The sequence below is a fragment of the Amblyomma maculatum genome, chromosome 5 (genome assembly GCF_055883805.1).
Source record: "Amblyomma maculatum isolate TAMU_Amacu chromosome 5, ASM5588380v1, whole genome shotgun sequence".
Taxonomy (NCBI): Eukaryota; Metazoa; Arthropoda; class Arachnida; order Ixodida; family Ixodidae; genus Amblyomma; species Amblyomma maculatum.
The window spans coordinates 158,161,146-158,181,169 of record NC_139348.1 but is presented as its reverse complement, the minus strand read 5'-3'; the positions used below and the strand labels follow the sequence as shown (position 1 = coordinate 158,181,169).

Genomic DNA, 20,024 nt, shown 5'->3' with positions numbered 1-20,024 from the left:
ACCATCGGAGGAAGATGGTCAATCTACTTCGGTTAGGAACGTTTTAACGTCTTCCCCTTAAGGGCTGCCGTGGGACACGGCGCGTATCTCCCGCGAGGTAAATACTGCCTTGGCTGAAGGGAGTTCATCCATGCTTGCGTGGCAGGGAATCCCTATAGCAATTGTTAGCCTTCAAATGGTGTAGCAGGTGGATGGTAAAGGGAAGCGAAATGGTATTTCACAGCCTTATTGATCGCTGCGCAAAGAGCGGTTGCGTAACAACATTGACGAAAAAGTGTTATATTTTGGTACCTATCTGTTGGCACTTCCTGGGGATGCATTCTGCGGACGCCACTGATGAGCCGGGTAAGGCTTTCGCCTTAAAATCTGTCACCTTCAGGTTAATCATTTCGCATCCTTCGTAGCAGTGATGGCTTGCTGTTTAAGAACGCTCACTTCGTGGCGATTGCGTCCGCCTTCTAACACAGCGCCGTTCCTGCTGGCGTACCTGGCGTTTCTCGGCGTCGTGACGTTCCCCATCCTGCGCCTGGAGAGCAACCTGGCCCAGTTCGCCGGCGACGGTAACAGGGGCATCTTCAGCACAGTTCCGCTCTTCCTTGGTGAGCAGAGTTCTCTCACCCTACATAGAAACGAACAGGCATCCCATTCCTGCATTGCACTCACGCACACACACACACACACACACACACACACACACACACACACACACACACACACACACACACACACACACACACACACACACACACACACACACACACACGCACACGCACACGCACACGCACACGCACACGCACACGCACACGCACACGCACACGCACACACGCACACGCGCGCGCGCGCACGCACGCACATACGCACACATACTCAGTCACCGTGTCACCGGACAACTAGTGCGCGGCCATGTCACCACCTACGCACGTGCCAGAGCCACGCGCGCGATTTTTCGCTCGCAACGCTGAAAACGCCTACCACGCCGACACTGAATTTTCAGCTGCGTTAAAATATGCCGCAGGCGTGGGCTACTCGATGACCGCGTACGCTGTGTTACACGCCGTGGCCGACACCGCGCCGTTATCAGACGCTCTGGCGCTGCTCCTGTCCTGGACCAGGTCGTTCGAATGGCATCATGACTGCCCTGGCGGCTTTATGACGCGCAATCTCACCTGCTACACCATTCGAAAAGGGTCGGTGAGTAGCTCACACACAGTCAGAAAGGGGGTTATGCGCATCTATGTATTTGATGTTTGGTGCAAGTCCTGCATGAAACAAAACGATATCTGAATCGCTGCGCTAATTCTAACGAAAACGGGGCAGTTCGTATCGCTTCGTAGCGAAGGTTTGTTCCTTGTGTCAATTATTCTTCCAACGGCAAAGAGCCGCCGTTAAATGGAAGCAGCAATTTTTGGATCTGTCTTCCTAGGCATGCATTTGTTGTGGCCGTACGCACAACGCACCGATTCGCAGATCGCAATGACCACACAGTCTGCTCGTCATGCTTGACGACGTGAACAACGGCCAAAAGAGTGTCTACATCTGTGTCTGGATATGATGCACTGCTTTTGCCAATTGACCCGAAAGTAGGAGAAACCTGAAATCGCTTGGATCGCTCGTACTCTGTGACGTTCCTTGCCGCAACCATAGGTCTGGTGACGTTCGCATGTGTCTGGAAGATTGGTTCAGTGACACAAAACGTACGTCTCCTGTAGACCATGCCCACCGACGGCCACAACACTGCTGTTCTCCTCTGGTGTTCCGGGTTGATTTACCCCTTTTTTAAAAAGTCAAATATACGCAAATACAACATGCCATGCCAACACGTTGTAATGCGGATTATTAACATATGCGGAGAACAACTACTGCCTATTTTGTCTCTAAATACTACTTAGCCTTTTTAGTTGCTTCGTGCGGTGAAAGCCTTCACTATAATTTTGATTTTACTACCTCCAGCTACTAAAAAACTAATGGTTTGCGTGACAACCATATAAGATTGTTAGCTCTTTCTTAGTTGATTCCTCGATCTTTTTTCAATAATGTGAGGAACGCATTACGTAGAGACTACCAAATATGCATGCTTTCACAGATTCCCTGCCAAGAGATTAGGCGGCACCTGTCGGGCGGCTTCCACCTCGACGAAGTAACTGAGGGCCTTCCCCTCGCCATTAGTGACGAGGTTCTGCTGGTGGATGTCAGGACCTACAAGAAGGCGGCCGAAGCCTGCATCCCAGACCTGCCGGACACCGCGCCGCCGTACGACTTGTGAGCGCTCGCGCCTCGACGCCTTGGAACGAGGGCGTGGTTTATTCTGGCTTAACGACACGAATAGTAAGGCCGAGAAACGATAAACAATCGCAGATTTTCTTGCTTTCTTGAACGCAGCCGTCGGTCGCATACCTGGGAGCAGTCCTCGTACGACGCGTCCAGAGCGGAGCCCATATTTGTCGTAGCTCTTATCTGGGTTCTGGTGTTCGCCATAGCGCACCGGGGGATCCTCAGGTTGAAGGCGGTAAGCCGTTTATAGACGAGTCAGCGACGCCCCTGTTTCTCAGGCGAAAACCTTTTTTGCCTCATGCTGCTTGTGACCAGAAAGTGTAACCAGTAAACGTCCTTCGCACCTGTTAATCACCCAGAGATCGATAATAATGAAATCAATCACTGATCACTAATCATAATAAATATGATTTGATTAGTTATAGTCCTCGTTAGTCAGTCATGGCTAGTCATAGTGATAGTCATAGGGTTACAGTTGCTGACGTCATAACAGCTCAATGTAGCTATACATGTCTGAAACGCCAAGCGTTGGCGAAACTGAGTACAACACAGCGCATTTGGAGTGTGGACACAAGCGTACAACCCTACCAGCAATCGAAGAGAAATGCTTTCGCATTGCGGCGCGTAAGAAGGCTTTAGTGCCGCCCGAAATTTTAGACCGCAGCATCTGCGCAGTGCTGTTAACGTCTTCCAGTTCTCCAGCAAACGCTGTGTCGCGATCCCAGCCAGCTGCTATCTTCGTTGCGCTGAAGTCGTGCTCATGTTTTTCGAATAATAACTTCGAAAGGTACTAAGCAGTAATGTAGGTAGAGCCTAAAGCCAGCCAGCCTGCATTCCAAGATAATGTAACTCCTTCCTGCGACTCGTAAATCGGCATCTAGATTAGCGATAAAAGGCAGCACATATCTTGGAGGTGCGTTAACGTTTAGCACGTTAAGCTTAGAAAGTAGCTTCAAGTAGCATTACGAAGATTTCGGCACCTAGATTAGCGATAAAAGGCAACACATATCTTGGGGGTGCGTTAACGTTTAGCAGGTTAAGCTTAGAAAGGAGCTTCATGTAGCATTACGAAGATAAACGTGCAACTTTACTTTTTTCTGATGCTTTCGAGTAAAGGTACGGGTAAGAGGTGTGAGGACAAGAATTGTTGATAATGAAAGAAGCAGTCGTGTACGCGCAGCCGGTTTTGCTTCTTATTCTGCGACAAAAAAATACAAATAGGTCGAAATCAATACAAGGTTTGTGGTTTGTAGGGTTTAACGTCCCAAAGCAACTCAGCCTATGAGAGACGCCGTAGTGAAGGACTCCGGAAATTTCGACCACCTGGGGTTCTTTAACGTGCACTGACATCGCACAGCACACGGGCGCCTTTCTTTTCGCCTCCATCGAAAAGCAGCCGCCGAGGCCGGGATTCGATCCCGCACCCTGGGAACAGTAGTCGAGCGCCGTAACCACTGCGCCACCCCGGCTTTTTTTTTTCTTTATTGTCAGTCATCACCAACACAAAACAAAACCAACAAAAACGCGCTACAAACAGAATGCTCACAGCAGAGCGGTTACCACAAGCATGGCACTGTTAATACAGAAGCCGCCGGCAGGCTCATACGAGTTGCCTTTGCCAAGTTAAAATTCCTTCAGCTCGCATAGTGGTTCGACTCTTGAAATCCAGTCTGGCACAGTGGTCTTCAATTTGTGCATTTCAACCAATGCGTGTATACTCTCGCGAAAGTAGAGCCTTGCAGGGCGGGCGTCAGGGTCACAGTGAAAACCCGCCATTCTGGACCGCCATAGACTGTGCAGGCCTATTAGCATAACCGTATCAAGTGGAATCCCATAATTATTTTCAGTTGGCAGGAATCTAATCCCGTATGAGTCTAATGGTAATTCTTTTTTAAAAGTTCGTTGCAGCACATCCCAAAAATAGACGCCCTCCCAACAGTGCAGAAATACATGGTCTATTGTCTCTGGTTGTTTACATATTAAGCAAAGTGAACCCCATGGCAGATAAAAGCCCTTGCTTTCAAAAAAAGCTTGTACCGATAATGTTCCTGTATGTAACTTAAAGAAACACGTCTTTACCCCAGGAGAAACTGGCATTCTTTTGACACGCTTCAGTACGTCTTGACTTTGACCTAGAGGCTCTGTACACAGGAACAGAGAAGAAGTCGTCACGAACAGCTTTATACAGGTTCTTCTTTTTCACTGAACTTAAGTATTCTGTCGAGAAGCGAGCTGACAGAATTCGAACACTGCAATCTATTTTTTGTTGCCAAGGTGTGGTACGTCATGCAAGCACTTCATTGTTCTAGGTTGAGTGTTCAAAAGCTACACCGAATCTTTGCTGTGTTTGTATGGGCATCAAGCTGGGAAAGATGTAGTCGGGATAACCTGTTCCGGCCAATTAAAGACGGAGGTCTCGGGCTTGCCCACTTACTCGTGCGCCAGCTTGTAAATAGATTTATTTTCTTTCGCGACGTTACCGACCCCTTTTTGCGCACTGTGTGCCAAGTGAGGCTCGCGCGGGCGTTGCCCAATTTCGTTGTTGCCAAGGAAAGCGTGCCAGGGCGTCTTTCTAGTTTTTTTTCAAAGAGGTTGACTGCGCCACCCCGGCGGGGCACATGAATACAAGGGAAGGGCGGGTATATATGCAAAGTGAGCTAGTGGGTATAGGTCACAACTTTCGCCCAGAAGGCGTAGGCATAAAAAAAAAGCCAATTCTACGCTTTCCTTCGTGTCCTTAAAACGAAAACAGGTGTATTTTAGTTGCGCGATGACTCGGTAAGGTTGAAACAAGGTAGGCGCTCGGGTTAATCACGTGTGATTTGGTCCGTAGTTCTCAGGCCTCGTTACGAGCGATAATTCATGCATGCTTTTAAACGCAGTTCTTCTACGCCATTATCATCCTGCACGTGCTGACCACGCTGATGCTGCTGGCCCGGGCATCCTTTCTCTCAGGCTCGATGCGAGGACTGTACATGCTCCTGCACGCCAACTGGACATCCACTGCCAATCTGGAGGTTTGAGCGATTTCCTTCTAATGACCTCCGTGTAGACCGATACGTTGAGAAATATACGCGTGCGCGATTATACCGTAATGATTTGAACTTTATGACAACGTTAAGAGCGCATCAGTAAAGTGTTTAGCTTCAAATTGAAACCAACATTTTGGAATGCAGCACGTAATAAGAATTAATATTTGACATATCCTGGTATTCAGAGCATAGCATTAACAGAATTCTTCGTTTGAGCTTGAAACCAGTGTTTACGATACATCACAGTCTTGCAGTCTTTTGGGTTTGGAGAAACTGACAAAAACTTGAAAAAGCACAGAACACGAATTGCGCACCCATGTTCGCTGCTGTTCCGAATTTTGCGTCAGTTTATTAAAAAAAAAATACAGCAATACAAAACATGACACTGACAAGCTCCGTTTAGAAAACTATCAATATTCATGTTATTTATTTGCTTTTCTACGATAAGCATAACGTTTAAATAAAACTTTCAGTTTTGCTGTAACCTGCGCAGCAAGTTTTAAAGTTATTCCCAGCCGCCTTTAAACTCCAGAGCGACTGCATTGGACCGCTAGAGGAATTCCAGAAAAGGAAATGCTACGTTTTGTTCTAAATTACGTTAAAAATTCATGTTTAGAATGAAAAAAATATTTAGGTCTTGCTAACCCAACTTTATAATAACTCTTTTAATTTTCGTACGTGGATACTGGCTGCAGGTCCCAAGCTAAAAAAAAAACAAAAAAAAACACTCACTGCAGTCGGTATCGACCTCGTTAGCTTAGAAGCATGTGGCGTGCCGTTGGCGTCTTGTATGAACCACAAAGATGCGCAGAATTGCTAACGTCAGCAGTATAGTGCATGTCGTGGAAAGATGCAAACATCCTCGACCATACAAAGGTCATCCAGATATTTACATTGTCACGTACCTCAGTTATAAAGTAACCTTTCATACATCCTGTCAGCATCAATTTTGCCATTTCAGGATACTGATATAACCACGAAGGGTGTAGCGAACATCAGTACTGTGTGTTGTAGATTCCACCTCAAAAATCTGCGTCACGCATGCTTTCTGCTATATTATGCCAGGAGTAGTAGTTTAGTACTTAAATGTTTTCAGTGGCTTTGTTAGTGTACGGAACATTCGCTATCTTCTTCCTAGATAGCGTTTATATTGAGTATACATCGCATCAATTTATTTCGGCTAATTTTCTCACGACAGCGGCTAATACGTTAGTTTTCTGCAAATAGATAAAGATATATCAGCACGCCTATGATGTAGAAAAGAAGTGATCATGCGGCAATCTATCTAATTAATTCGTCTAGCTTGTTTTAATTTGCTGTCGCAATTTTATCTCAGATGTGGTCCCACGCCCTTTACGTGTCTTTGGAGAGCGTCGGCGTTACCGGAACCATCTACCTCAACACAGAGCGGCTGAACTGCTTCAAGAACAGATTTCAGGAGTGAGCATTCCAGCACATACCCTGTGCGAGTGGGTTTCGGGCAAGCATGCATGCGCAAATTTGTGAATAAAGCGTTTACGAACCCGGGAGTGTCTATAGCTTCATGTTGCATACGTACGCAGCGGCTTTATACAACAAAACGCGAAGGAAATCGCGAGGCCATTAAGCTGTTTTCTTTGTGTATTCCGCAACGTTTTCTCAGAGACGTGATGTTCGTGCTGGTCGCGGACACGGCTAGCAAAAGTATCTGCACGATCGTCTCCTTCCTCTTTCTGGGACACCTGTCAGACAGCACGGGCATCAAAATGCACATGCTGGTGCATGCGGGTACGTGTTTATGATGCAAGTAGATTGCGGTGGTTTAATGCTGAGCTAAGCATACAAATTGTATTCTGTTTAAAGTTTTCTCTCTCTCCTTTATATAAAATTATTTGTTTTATTTGCCTTCTTCGCTTCGCCCTATCATTAACTCATGCCCTCTTTTAAAGCTTGACATTAACCGCTTCCTCCAAGTTCTTCAGCTATCATGTCGCTGTTTATGATGTGCCTTCTTTACGTCGGCCTGTTATTAACCCATGCAATCTTGAGTAGGTTAACCCTAGAGGACTCCGCTGAAGTGTCCAGCCATCATGTTGCTGTTGATGTGCAACAGCACCCTATCCGTAACCCATGCTCTCTTGAGAAGCTTGACCTAGAAGCTTCCTTTGAATTGTGCGGTCTTCACGTCTTTATGTCGCTGTTGTTGATGAGTCCTCTAAAATTTACCCATCATTAGCCCATGCCCTCTTGAGTATATCCGCCTAGAAGCTTCCTACAAATTGTCAAGCCGTAACTTCCTGGTTCGTCTTTCTACCTCTGCCCACTAGCTGTAGGCTTCATCACAATAACTCCAATCTGCCCTGCCACGGTAGCTAAGCGGTTAAGGTCATCTAATGCTAAACCCAACGATGCAGGATTGAATGCCGGCCGCGGCGACCGGTTCTCGATGGAGGCGGCCGCCGCGGTGAGTGCACGTCTAACCCCCAGGCGGTCGAAATTTCCGAAGCCCTCTAGTATGGCGTCCCTCATAACGCGAGTGGCTGTGGGAGGTTAAACCATATAAAGCATAGAACAATAATTCTAACGTATCCGCCGTCCTTGATTGCATGTTCAAATCACCGCAGCCTTCGTTGAAGATTTCTGCAGTATTTGCATGTTTGAAGCTCTTGTACATGGCTATTCCAGGCAGTGTTCTTCCTCCTCACTCCGAACAGCAGGCATAGTAAACCAGATTTGTGTTACTTTCACGTTCTGCGCGCTGGCTTCATTTAACGGTTCCATAAATCTTCGTGTCTCTTTTACAGATCTGGCCCTTTAGCCTACGATGTGATCGTTTTGATGCATGTATCTAGCTGAAATAGTCTTCGAATTCTTCCTTCCCAGTTAGTTTCTAGACGACTTTCTTTCCTGTGTCTCTCCCCCTCCTCCTCAACTGTCGAGACAATTTTATTAAAAACTACTATTCTCTTGATTATGGTTTCATGTAACCTGTCTTCTTCACGCTTAATGTATTCTGGAAAAATAGCTAAGAATCTTGTCTTGCCTCGGAGAATTTTCAATCCTCGCTGTTCTAGTGTCCTCTTGTATTCATTTATCTTTGCTTCTGCACTCTGCGTGGTCCTTGAACACAGTGAGATGTCACCGTGCAGTGTACCTCAAGACACTTGCTCTGTGAGGAAGTTCATTACTGCATCCATGAAGAGAAAGTGCAGCACCCTGACGAGGTTTTAATATTACATCAAAACTTTCATTTGTGCCAAGGCATCTGCGAGCGTTTGTCATCGCTTGTCGATGCAACTCCTGGCTGAGACGCTTTTGCTGGGTTCATTTCCAAAATTTCTTAACTTAGGACTAAGTCATAGGCTTGTCCAGATCTAAAAGGCTATTTGAAATATTTGCTGCCTCTCGCGTAACTATCTTGCCGTCTACCCCAGGCCACTGGTTTGTTGTATTTGCTAATTTTAATATTAATTCTCTGGATTTGAAAACGCCGAGCTCGTGTCCATTCTGTATATTTTTCGAAGGTTCGGCTAGCCCTTCAGTTACCAAAATGTCCGGTAAGTCGACAAAGCAGATGGAAGGAAAATCAGAAAAGCAACGAAGCAGCTCGCACGTACAATCACTGCCGGCCACACGAGTGCACTCTGCGTCGTTAACACGTGGTGTACGCGGTCTTTTCAACTACTCGACTGTACAGGGAACTTGCAGTACTACCTAACGAGTTAGGGGGTAGTATTGGTAGTATTTTTAGAATAAAGATTGCAGGAATAAAGCATTATCCAATGATCCCCAATCACCCTTGCACGTTGCAGCTGACCCTTGGCTGCAATTGCGATTTTCGTAATATAATCTTTCTATCGGCCTTTCTCTTACATCAATCGTTCGCACTGCTGTCCAAGTGTCGTTTTGCTTCAGCAGAGTGTAGATTAGGCTCAAGTGCAGTGGTTCTGGAGTTCTGGACGCAGGGGGTATCAATGCAGCCTGTCATTTTAGCTGAATTGCACAGACCCTTATTCTTATTTCAGATTAAAATTAAACATTTTAGGGCGGACGCCTTTTCTGGATCATGGTGGCGTAGGCAGAGCCTGTGGACAGACCGTGTCGTCAAACGTGTCCTTACGAACTGTCAGTCATTCGTTGCATATTATAGTACGAGATTTGGTGTCCTGTTTATGCAGATTATGGCCAAATTGCAGGTGCCCTTCAAAGTTTAGAGGGCCACCCCCAAGAATTCGTCCCTTCGACCTCCACTATATAACGTCGTTCGAATTTTACCAAAATTGATGTCCGACCTAATTCGAGTATGGCCTGTTCAGTAGTGATCTCCAAACTAGGTGGGCTATTCTCGAAGTTTGGCCTTTGTAGACCCGCGAAATCGGGCTTCTTCTGAATTTGACCTAATGTTTGCATGGCCAACTCAATGGTAACTTAAACTTTGGCCACCTATAAAATTTGTCCTTCTAGGCCCCCAAAATGTGACTGTAATTTGTAATGTAATTTGAGTATTGCCAACTCAATGGTAACCTGTAAATTTGGATGGGCCGGTTCTTTGAGCCGCAAAACTTGACTTCGTCTGAATTTGACCTTTTAGCAAATAAACTCAAAACCCATAACGGAACTAGGCACGGAAATCGAATGCTTTCGCATTTCAACACGCGCCTGCAGACTCAAGCGCACCTCTGGCAGTTTCGTTACCTATGGGGATTTCAATTTGTTCTGGAGATAATTTAGAAATGTGCTGTTTCACGTAGGCGTAAGAAGCTGGAATTCAGTGCAGTCCATTTTATTTCAGTACAATGGCACTAGCAGCGATAATGAAAGCTGTCCAGCGTAGGGGTCTGCGTGAAGCTTCCCCCTGCCAACAACAACAGGTGGGGCCTTCCGAGAGGCAGAACTAATAATTACCGAGTGAAAATGAAAGTGAATAAAAAGATATTATGATTGAAGATGAAATAATTCCCTAAATGCAACAGATTGAGAGCCCGAGTACAGAATCGGAACTGGAATAGAATAAAGTAAATGAAGGAAAAATACTGTAGCATTTTTTCTACTCCAGTCGAAATGATCTCCCTGAAATTGTTAACCTCTAATCTATGCTGTTCACTCGTTCTGACATCTCACTGTGAATTGCCTTCTACCCGATTTGTTCTTGACGTCTAGGGTAATGAAAAGCGTAACGTAGGGCCCGATTTTCGTGATTTATTACTAGCGCAGTAAATTTACACCATAAATGGGTTTGTTACCACAAATTTCAATAATTGCCACCTCGGTTTTGATGCCCAGTATGCACACGTGTTCCTTACCATTGCGCTTAACACCGATCGCAGATTTCAACTTCATCGTGAGCATCACACCCCAAGCTGTCAGCCTCGGGTCGTATCCAGAGTTCTGGAGCCGTGTCCATTCTCTCTGGGTTGTTTCGATGATGCTGCCCAAATTTGTGAGTAACCATGCTCTCTTTCTGCATTAAGTGCGCAAGTTATTGAACCCGATGAAACCATTAGGCTTCCGCAGAAACCATACAGGTGACATGTGATAAATGTGAAGCATTCATGCTTTCGCGGCATCTTTAAAACAACAGGGAAGTCAAGATCGAATTAAAAACTGCACTCACCGCGGTTTCTTTTATGCAGTGCCGTTCTGAGTGCGATAAAAACAGTCCATAAATAGGACAGCCCTGTCTCGAAAATTAGGCATGCAGACATTGCATGACGAAACATGCGCTTACAGGCCTCGCCTTTAAGAATGCAGAAATGTAGAAAAATGGCGAATGTCAAATGTAATAACTTACTGTACGGTTCGATGTTCGAAACTTCGATTTTACCTAACGTATAGTTCTATCGAATTTCAGGTTTCCGAACAGTTTTGTAATAACATATACGAAGGTTAAATCGGACACGTCACAGTTAGACGGCGGTTTTCATGCGCCGTCGGCACACAGCTTGCTTCCGCCATTGGCCATAAGGGTAGCCACACGCCTGATGCACGCCGCGTTGCTCATACCGCTCTATCAAATGGCGTCCAAGGTTGGGAGATGCAGCTTGGTTCACCCAGGGTCAGCGAATCCCGCCTTACCGACCTATATACGTATTTTTTTTTGCAACTGTACACAACATAACATAACATAACATAACATAACATAACATAACATAACATAACTTACATAACATAGTTATGCACATAACAGTGTATAACTGTTGCATGTGAACCTTGAGTCTTGGCCGCTCTATTTGTTACATAGCCAAATGTAATTTCGTGATGCTCATAACATGGTCACACAGTTAATATATTTCTTGCAGTGGGCCCATAATGGTGAAAATATGGTGGATATTTCGGCTGATACAGCTTTAACTGGATCCGTTATAGCGTAACCAACAGTTCGCTATTTGGCACGATTATTCGCTGTGTGCGATATTCGCAGAAGCGACGAACAACAACATGAATAGGTATTCGATCTGTAATTTGCAATACGTTCTTTCGCTACTCGATTCGAAACCGAAGCAGTACTATTCGTATTCAGTTCTGTCTTCAAATTATTCAATTCGTGCACCCTTACTCGACATTTAATTCATGTGATGCACTTCGTACGGTTAAACACAGCGTTCCTAACTGTCCAGGAGTGCGGAAGTCCAGAGCACAGCCGCAAAATTTCTCTTGATTTTAGCTAAGCGACGCGTGCCTTTTTTTAAAGAAAGCGCTGTGAACATGTATCTTCTAACAAATTGTGGGTCTTGAATTGAACAGCACGTATGTTTTCTAAGAAAAATATATCTTGCAGCTGATCATGCCAGACATCATCATCGAGGTGCTGTCCGCGTGTCATCCGCCGGTGCTGGTCAACAGGAGGATGACGCACTTTTTCATCTGCGGATTTCTGTTCTTCTTGAACATGGCTCTCAGCAGCCCCGTAAGTGAACGCACTCGTGTCACCGCTCAGCAATGCACATCAATATACGCGCAGAACTGTACCACCAACAAGACTTCACCCGCTTATAAACTTGCAGTCGCTTAGTGCACTTGAAGTTTAATCTGGAATATTTTCAGGCATATAATGCCTAGGACTATAATTGTATTTATTTATTTATTTGTACATAAATACTGAAGCCTCGATGAGGCTATTGCTGTAGTGGGAAAGGCGAGGAAAACGTTTGGCTTGGTTTATGGGGTCTAACGCCCCAAAGCGACTCAAACTGCGAGAAGCCGTAGTCGAGGACTCCGGAAATTTCGACCACGTGGAGTTATTTAACGTGCACTGACAACATGCAGCATGCGGGCGCCTTGCTTTCCGCCACCATCGAAAAGCGGCCGCTGAGGCCGGGATTCGAACCCGCACCCTTGGTAACTGCTGTCGAGCGCCTTAAACACTGTGCCACCGCGGCGGAGTCGGTGGGAAAAAGTCACAAAGAAAATAGAAATACATAAAAATAAATAAAAACTAAGTTTGCTAACAAGCCATGGCCACCAAAAGCTGTTCCACGGGTAGTGAGTGGACGCGTTTCTTGACAGCGAATTCCAGAGTACAATAGTCAGAGGAAAGAAGCTGTGTTTGAACGCCTCAGTGCAGCAAGAAAAATGGAAAGGTTTTGGTTGTGGGACTTGTAGTGATGACAGGTTTCATTAGTGAAATAAATAATTAATTAGGGAAGGAAGGCGCTCAGTTGAATTGTGGGCAGACGTTTCAAGCATTGTAAGCGGTGGCGATTTGATTTTGCTGTAAGACCGGAAGCTTTATAACAGGAAGGAGGGCAAACTCCCGGCCGTAGTTCTGAAAGACGAATGTACCGATTTCTTTTGAACCGAATTTAATTTTTGATCTGATTTGGCATGAAGATTCCATACGGTATAACCATAATTAAGAGAGAGATGGACTGATAAGAATCATGTATGATAGCAGTTTGACATATTTTGGAACCTTATGGAATGTATTGTGGAAGTATCCGCGACGTTTAAAAAATTTGTTACTTATGATATCAACGTGTTGCGACTATGAAATGTCATGAGAAAAATGAACAACGAGGCATTTAAATTCAGTTACTTTTCTAGATCCCGACAGGGAAAAGTGTACGGGAAAATTGAACGAGATGGGCGTCTAGAAAAAAGCCTGGAAACAGCTTTCGAGAAATTATTGTTCATTTTCCATTCCAGGTAATTTAAAAAATTATTTGTTAAACATCTAATAATTGTGTTATTTTAATGTTATGATGCAGTTTCATTTCTCATAGTCTGTGTTTGCTTGCAGGGCGGAGCGAGGGTATTTTCCATCCTCTCTTATAATCAGAATGTCCAACGCCTGATTATACTGGCTGTTGAGGTCATCGTTATCGTCCAGTTCTACGGTGAGTTTCTCGGGCATTCCATTCGATATTCATTATCAGATCGAATATCTAATCCGACTGCAGGGTTTTGTTCGTCTGAGTAAAGCACAAGGTGACTTTAAGAGTTCGTGCTAAACTGACAAGTGTTAGCTCAGAAAATGTGAATAAAGGCTTAAAAATTAATCCTAATCATAGTTTACTCAGCCGTTTTACTTAACCTGTGAAATTTTAGCGTCTTTTAGCACGCTGTATGCTTCGAAAGTATCTGCCATATTCAAGTGAACAAGTGTGAGGACGCGGAAAACTGCTTTTTGTACCTTCAGTAAAGAGGCAGTGTGCATTGATGAAATTTGTGGAGGTCTTCGCAAAGTTTTACGTTAGTTTATGACCGCACTAATTTCCAACTTAACAAAAGTTGACCTAATTCAGCGTTTTTCCCCTCATAAACCAAGCCTCGGATCTGGTATTGTAAAACAGCAGCGCAGAAAACTGCTTCGTTCACATGAAAATTTATTTTCTCCATAGCAATACGGTGGAGCGCCGTGGCGTAATTTCACATATAATTTACTCGTCCTGAAACACACAGGAAAATGTTGGCTAGGCTAAGAATATAATTTCCTCGCATGCTCTCAGGACCCAAGAGGCTCGCCATCGACTCCAGGCTCATGACCAATGAGGAGCCAGGATTCTTCGTGAAGCTCTGCTGGACGTCACTTATTCCGGTAGTCATCGTCGTGAGTATTTGTTCAGTTTGCGATTTGTTTTCAGAATTTATGGCACGTTGGTAAATGTATAAGGCCTGCAATAAGTGAAAACAGCTCTTTAGAGTTCATGACTGTTAAGCAATGCAATGGAGCATGTCAGAATACCCGGGCATTTTATTTAACGCGTTTGCCAACGTGGTCAGTGGCTCCTTATCACGGGAGAGCTGAAAAAACAGAACGAGGCAGCATCAGTTCACCAAATGTTACCCTCTCAAAGGGATGTCCTCAGACTGAAAACAAAACTCACTTATAGAGCGGTTGCCACAATGCAAGGCCAGATTTAGCGAGGGTTGTTTGCGTTTATCCAGAAAATATTTTCTTAGTTATTGTCACCTCGTCACAGTATACGGTCACTGGGACACCGCTCAGTGGGGTACAATTGCCCTGGCGTTTTGCATTGACCTTATCTGCGATGTCTCGTGTTAGGTCACTGCATGCTGACCAGTCAGTGCGGCGCAATTTACTCGGCACACTCCAATGTTTTCCTTAAACGATTCCTGCCACGGTCATCTATTTTATTAATTTTGTAGTGTGGCAGGTAATACTGGACTTTATTATTTTATTCTTGAAATTTGATCCCCCTAGACGAATTATTTTTTCCAAATAAGTGACTAAAGTTGAGACTGCGAAGCTCCTCCCACTGGTAGCCATCGCCATGTTGAAATGCTTGGTGACTTCACAGACCGACACCGGCCACCGCTTAGTCTGCTGCAGTGTCGGCTTCGATTAACTGCCGGTAAACTGTACTGTGGTCGCGCTTGCTCAAACGCCAGCATGATTCCCAATGAATGTACTCAGCTTGTTTCAGAAAACAGAACACAGATTATAGCAAAACGCGATTTAGCTTTTGCTCACACATCCACCTTTGGCGTGACCATCGCCATCGTCTGATACCACGCCTACCGCAAGCTGCCCACGCCAGCGAAACGGCGGATCCCTTGCGCCAGTGTCAGAAAAGCGTGTTAAAGTTTGTTTTTGTCGTAATAATATTAGGTTCTGGAAAAAAGGAATCTAAAAAATGAAAGCTTCTTTAGAAAAGCTTCCCCATAGGGTGGGAGTTTTTGCCCATAGCCGCATAGCAGCTTTCGTTGGTTGTGCCTGTATTATTTCACTTTGTAGCTTTGCTGCTAAAGCGTCGCCGAAATTAATCATTTACGTAACTACGAAACAGTGGTGATTAGGGTAACTCTCATGATCGAACCTTCCATTTACTATAACGTTTTGCTGAACGATTACAGAGTGACGTCCGCTGTGGCTTCGATGCCAAGTAATCTAGGCCTAGCGAGGATAAGTGAGAAGCAGAGCGTTGTCGTTCGCCGTGCTCGCATGCAGCACCATTGCCGTAAGCTTGCGGCATCCGGTGTTGTAAGCCTCATGTGCTTATCGTCTATTTTTGTGATGTGGCTGGGGCGAGACTTGGACATGAAGCATATAACGGCACTGTTAAGATGACACAGGTTATTATTGGGTGCCTCGATGTAGCGCGTCGCACCATATACACTACGCTGCTGCGCAGGTGGCGGTACTCGAAGAATGCATAACAGCGTCGTCGGAAGGCACTCTATACGCAGTGCATTTTATTTTTTTGCCTTTGAGACGCGTTTCAGTGTGCAATGTGTACTTTGGTCTAGCGGTGCCAGCATCGTATGCCTTTCTTAATCGGTCGCCGACGTGCACCTGAATCCCGGCCGCCGCAAGCACCCTTATTTCCTAGATTAAAAGCGTGAGCAGAGATCGGAAACGCAGTTACGGTAACCGTGGTTAGCGGCATGACTGCTGTTTAGTCCGCCACATCGGCTACCACTGCTTAGCGTAACCGTGGTCGCTGCTGCTCGTGTTCAGAACATGCAGCAGATGGCATGGCGTCGGTTTATGCCGTCACCAGCTGCGCCAGTTGCCAGATCGGCAAGCTGCTCACGAAGAAAAGAAAGTACAGCTTTTAAAACTATCTGCATGTTCGATGGAGCTGAACCATTGAGGTTCAGTTGCTTGACATATCATAAATAAGATGCAATAAGCAGTTTATTTACCGAAATTGGTGCAGTGACTCCTTTAACCGCATAGCTGTTTGGTCGGTGTGTGGGGCGTAACGTCTCAAAGCGACTCGGGCTATGAGACGCCGCAGTGGAGATTTCCAAAAATTTAGACTCCTGGAGTTTTTACCATGCGCTAACATCTCATAGCTTACGGGTTCTTTGCTTTTCGCCTCCATCGAAAAAAAGGCGCCGCAGCAGGGATTAAATCCCGCATCATTGGGTTCAGTATTCGAGCGCCCTAATCACAGAGCCACTGCTTCGAGGCATAGCTGTTAAAACTTACAAAAATTGTGCAGGATATTCCACAAGTACTTTAAGCGATCGACACGGCGACGTATTCGTGTAGCGAGTTGCATTAAATACGTTCGAAGAAAAACATGCCTATTAATTTCTGCATGCTTCCTTTCAACTGCCTTAATCGCATTGGGCTACTCTCTAAATGGAAGTACCGATCTATGTGCAGGCGTTGCTGTCGGCCAGGCTGATAACCGTACAGTCGCAGGACAGGCGTTACCCGGCTCTGCTGAACATGCTGATTGTCTGGGTATCTGCACTGGAGCTCAGCTTTATTCCAGTGTGCGCAGTCGTCTTCATGGTCTGCACGAAACTGGTGAGCAGAGCAGCCGGTTCTTGTTTTGGTAGGCAAGCACGACAACTATAGACAGGACATCACTGTGAAGTTTCCTAACCCACTTTTCTCCCGACTTTGCGAGAGCATTCAAAGTTGTAGGAACGCAAATCCGCATTCACTTGGAGCTGAGGAAATTGAATCGTTACGTTAGACGGGTAAGCTTGCTGTGGCTTATACCCACCAGCAACTTCGGCAGAACTTTTTATTTATTTATACAAGTACCTGCAGCACCTCAAGGGCATTATTGAAAGGGGGGGAGGGGGGGGGGACAATTTTAAGAAAACATGCGGCTTAAATGGAAGTGTGACAAAAACCTAAAACAGCTAAGCAGAGTTGGTAAAAGCGAGAAAGTAACAAAATACGTCACATAGATATGTCATCTCGACGGCAAATGGTCTTCAGGGCACCGCGGAGCAAAATTCGAAAAATTCACAACACAGTAAATAAAAACGGTACACTATCACATGAAGCGCAATGCCAATCAAAAGATATGAATTAAACGGGATGATATGAATGTACGGCAGACTGTGGGACAGTGAAGACTGAAACTCTCAACATGTTTACATTCACTGATGCTGTTGGAAAGCTTATTCCAGTGTCGAAAGCATGAGGAAAAAATAAATAACCGCAGACATCAGTTCGACAGCGCATTTTAAGAACTTTCAGCTCGCGATCACCTCGTTTAGAGATGAAAAGCAGAGGAAAAATGTACAAGTTCTTATTTATTGCTGTTGGACTAGAGTAAATTCGGAAAAAAAGTTCCAATTTTGCAGTTAATCAGCGGTGTGCTAGTGTTTTCCAACCAAGGTTCTCTTTAATTAATGTAATACTGCTATGGAAGTTATAATTACCAGAAACAGATCTTGCAGCGCGGTTTTCGACGCGTTCAAGCTTTTATATCAGCAGCCTAGACTGCATTCCTCCGAAAACCCAACTTGTACTGAGACAATGTTTCAATGCATCAACGTTCAAACGCCCGCTATCGCAGAGCATGGGCGGCGCCATGGCAAGACTTGATTTGGTAAGGCCATCCAAAAATAGTAAAAAATAACTTGTCTCTGTCCGTGCCACGACTTGGTAGACAGGAGGGAAAGGGTAGAGATGGGATTGTTCGTATCTACCTTCAGTGAAGAATGGAGTAGATATGGGCGGCAATAGAGAAACCGTGGTCTCCAATCAGAACATAGTGGTAGAGAGTGAGGCGGGCTGCGGTCTATCAGACTGTTGCTGGAATGGTCCGGGACAGTGCAGACTGGTACTGATTGCCATACGACGATATGCCAACCACTCGCGCAGTCTCTACACGTTACTGGTAGAGGCTGCTCTTTGCGGGTGCAACACTCATGCTGAGGCTTGCGTTACCGTATGGGCCGCATAGATCACCTGTGGACATTTTTCGATATGTCTTAATGGCTGTAACAACTCAGTGAACACGTGGTTTAAGTCAGCTAAATTTAGTAATTTTTTCGCCCGGTTCATAGGCCATGGCATTTCTTTCACTTATCTCACGAAGGTGCAGTGAGCTTTTCACTCGACGCGTATAAAACCCGTTCAGAGTTTCCGGGAGTGCCTGCTCCCTCTACCGACCTGGGTACCGGACGGCTGGGAGGAGGCCATGGTGTACCGCCAGCAGCTGGTTGCCGAAGACACTCAGCTGCAAGACCTGGCTTCTCCCTCGCCGGAGTCTGTGCAGTTTCCACCGTGTCCGGCATCTCCGTCTCAGTCGCCGGATAAACGTGTAAGACTGCCGTGAGCATAGTGACTTTCGAACAGCACAAAATCCTAGTCATACTGCAGTGACGAAAAAGCTTATTTTGAAAATTGCAGACGACAAATTAGGCTCTTGAAGCCAAACTGTGCAATAGAATGAAGAAATATTCAGCATAATGTTGATGTTAAAGTTGTACTTTAGTTAACTCCCGTGTGCTTGAGAAATAAGGCAATTATTCAATCACGTTGCGTTTCTGGTTCGAGAATACTAAACGCCCTTTTCAGAGACTCTTGCGCCCAGCATGTCAACGTGATATCTGAGCCCATGGAAGCGTCGAGAAAGGGTGCACCATTCATACGTTGGAGGCGTAAGTCTGCGTACGAGAGAGCTATTAAGACACTGTCGTAATTTCAGTAAAAGCTGACGTGACACTGAAAAAAGTGCCTTCCTCTATCTTCTACTTACACATCGTTTTTCAGATTCTTAAAGCCCACAAAATGGTTTAAACATGTCGTTTATTTTTGTTCCAGCATTCACCATCGTTTGTACTGGCTGTATCAATCCTGTTGAGTCGCACAGGGGTTAGGCTCTGTTTGGTTTGGTTTGGTTTGTGGGGTTTAACGTCCCAAAGCAACTCAGGCTATGAGAGACGCCGTAGTGGAGGACTCCGGAAATTTCGACCACCTTGGGTTCTTTAATGTGCACTGACATCGCACAGCACACAGACGCCTTGCTTTTCGCCTCCACCGAAAAGCTGCCGCCGAGGCCGGGATTCGATCCCGCGTCCTTGGGAACAGTAGTCGAGCGTCGTAACCACTGCGCCACCCCGGTGGGGTGGTTAGGCTCTGTGTTATGTTTTGCAGCTGGGCTTCTGCATTTTATTCTAAAAAAACTGATGGCTTCTCAACTCAGTTACGCCCGAATATCCGTAGCTAAAGCTAAATTGTGTGTTCACGAAGTCCGACTCGAACGTTCCCGCCTCCGATGCACTGGCTGCAATCCTTATGACGTGATATGCGATTCGACGCGTCTTATTGGTCTCTTCAGATTCTTATTGCTCCATTTGACTGACTTCTTCTCCCTCTTCCCTTCTTTTTTTTCTCCTTTTGCCTTCATCTTTGCGTCTTCGCAATTTTCTTGCTTCCTTTTCTTTTCCTCCCTCTTATCTCTTCCCTTCTTTTTCTTCTTCGTGGCTCGGAACAACTACAGTCGTTGCTATGATTACGGCACATTCGCAATAGTGACTAGCGACGTTTACCAAAACTCCCCGGGTGGGGCTGGGACA

General features: G+C 45.5%; 1 protein-coding gene across 1 annotated transcript; it reads left to right on the top strand.

Moving 5' to 3' along the window:
- The first annotated feature begins 2,096 nt into the window (after window positions 1–2,096).
- On the top strand, window positions 2,097–18,781 carry LOC146190101 (sodium-dependent dopamine transporter-like). The gene is made up of 11 exons (XM_084605417.1): window positions 2,097–2,259; window positions 2,380–2,506; window positions 5,154–5,288; window positions 6,640–6,743; window positions 6,946–7,070; window positions 10,610–10,726; window positions 12,074–12,189; window positions 13,522–13,618; window positions 14,231–14,331; window positions 16,861–17,007; window positions 18,584–18,781. The coding sequence occupies exons 3-11, from the start codon at window positions 5,196–5,198 to the stop codon at window positions 18,779–18,781; spliced, it is 1,098 nt and encodes a 365-aa protein (XP_084461543.1). The 5' UTR covers window positions 2,097–2,259; window positions 2,380–2,506; window positions 5,154–5,195.
- The last annotated feature ends 1,243 nt before the right edge of the window (window positions 18,782–20,024 follow it).

Coding starts and splice junctions, on each gene's coding strand:
- LOC146190101 (XM_084605417.1), top strand. CDS start 5,196: ATGCTGCTGGCCCGGGCATCCTTTCTCTCAGGCTCGATGCGAGGACTG. Junction 10,727..12,073: donor GATGCTGCCCAAATTTGTGA/GTAACCATGCTC, acceptor TGATCATGCCAG/ACATCATCATCGAGGTGCTG. Junction 12,190..13,521: donor ACATGGCTCTCAGCAGCCCC/GTAAGTGAACGC, acceptor GTTTGCTTGCAG/GGCGGAGCGAGGGTATTTTC.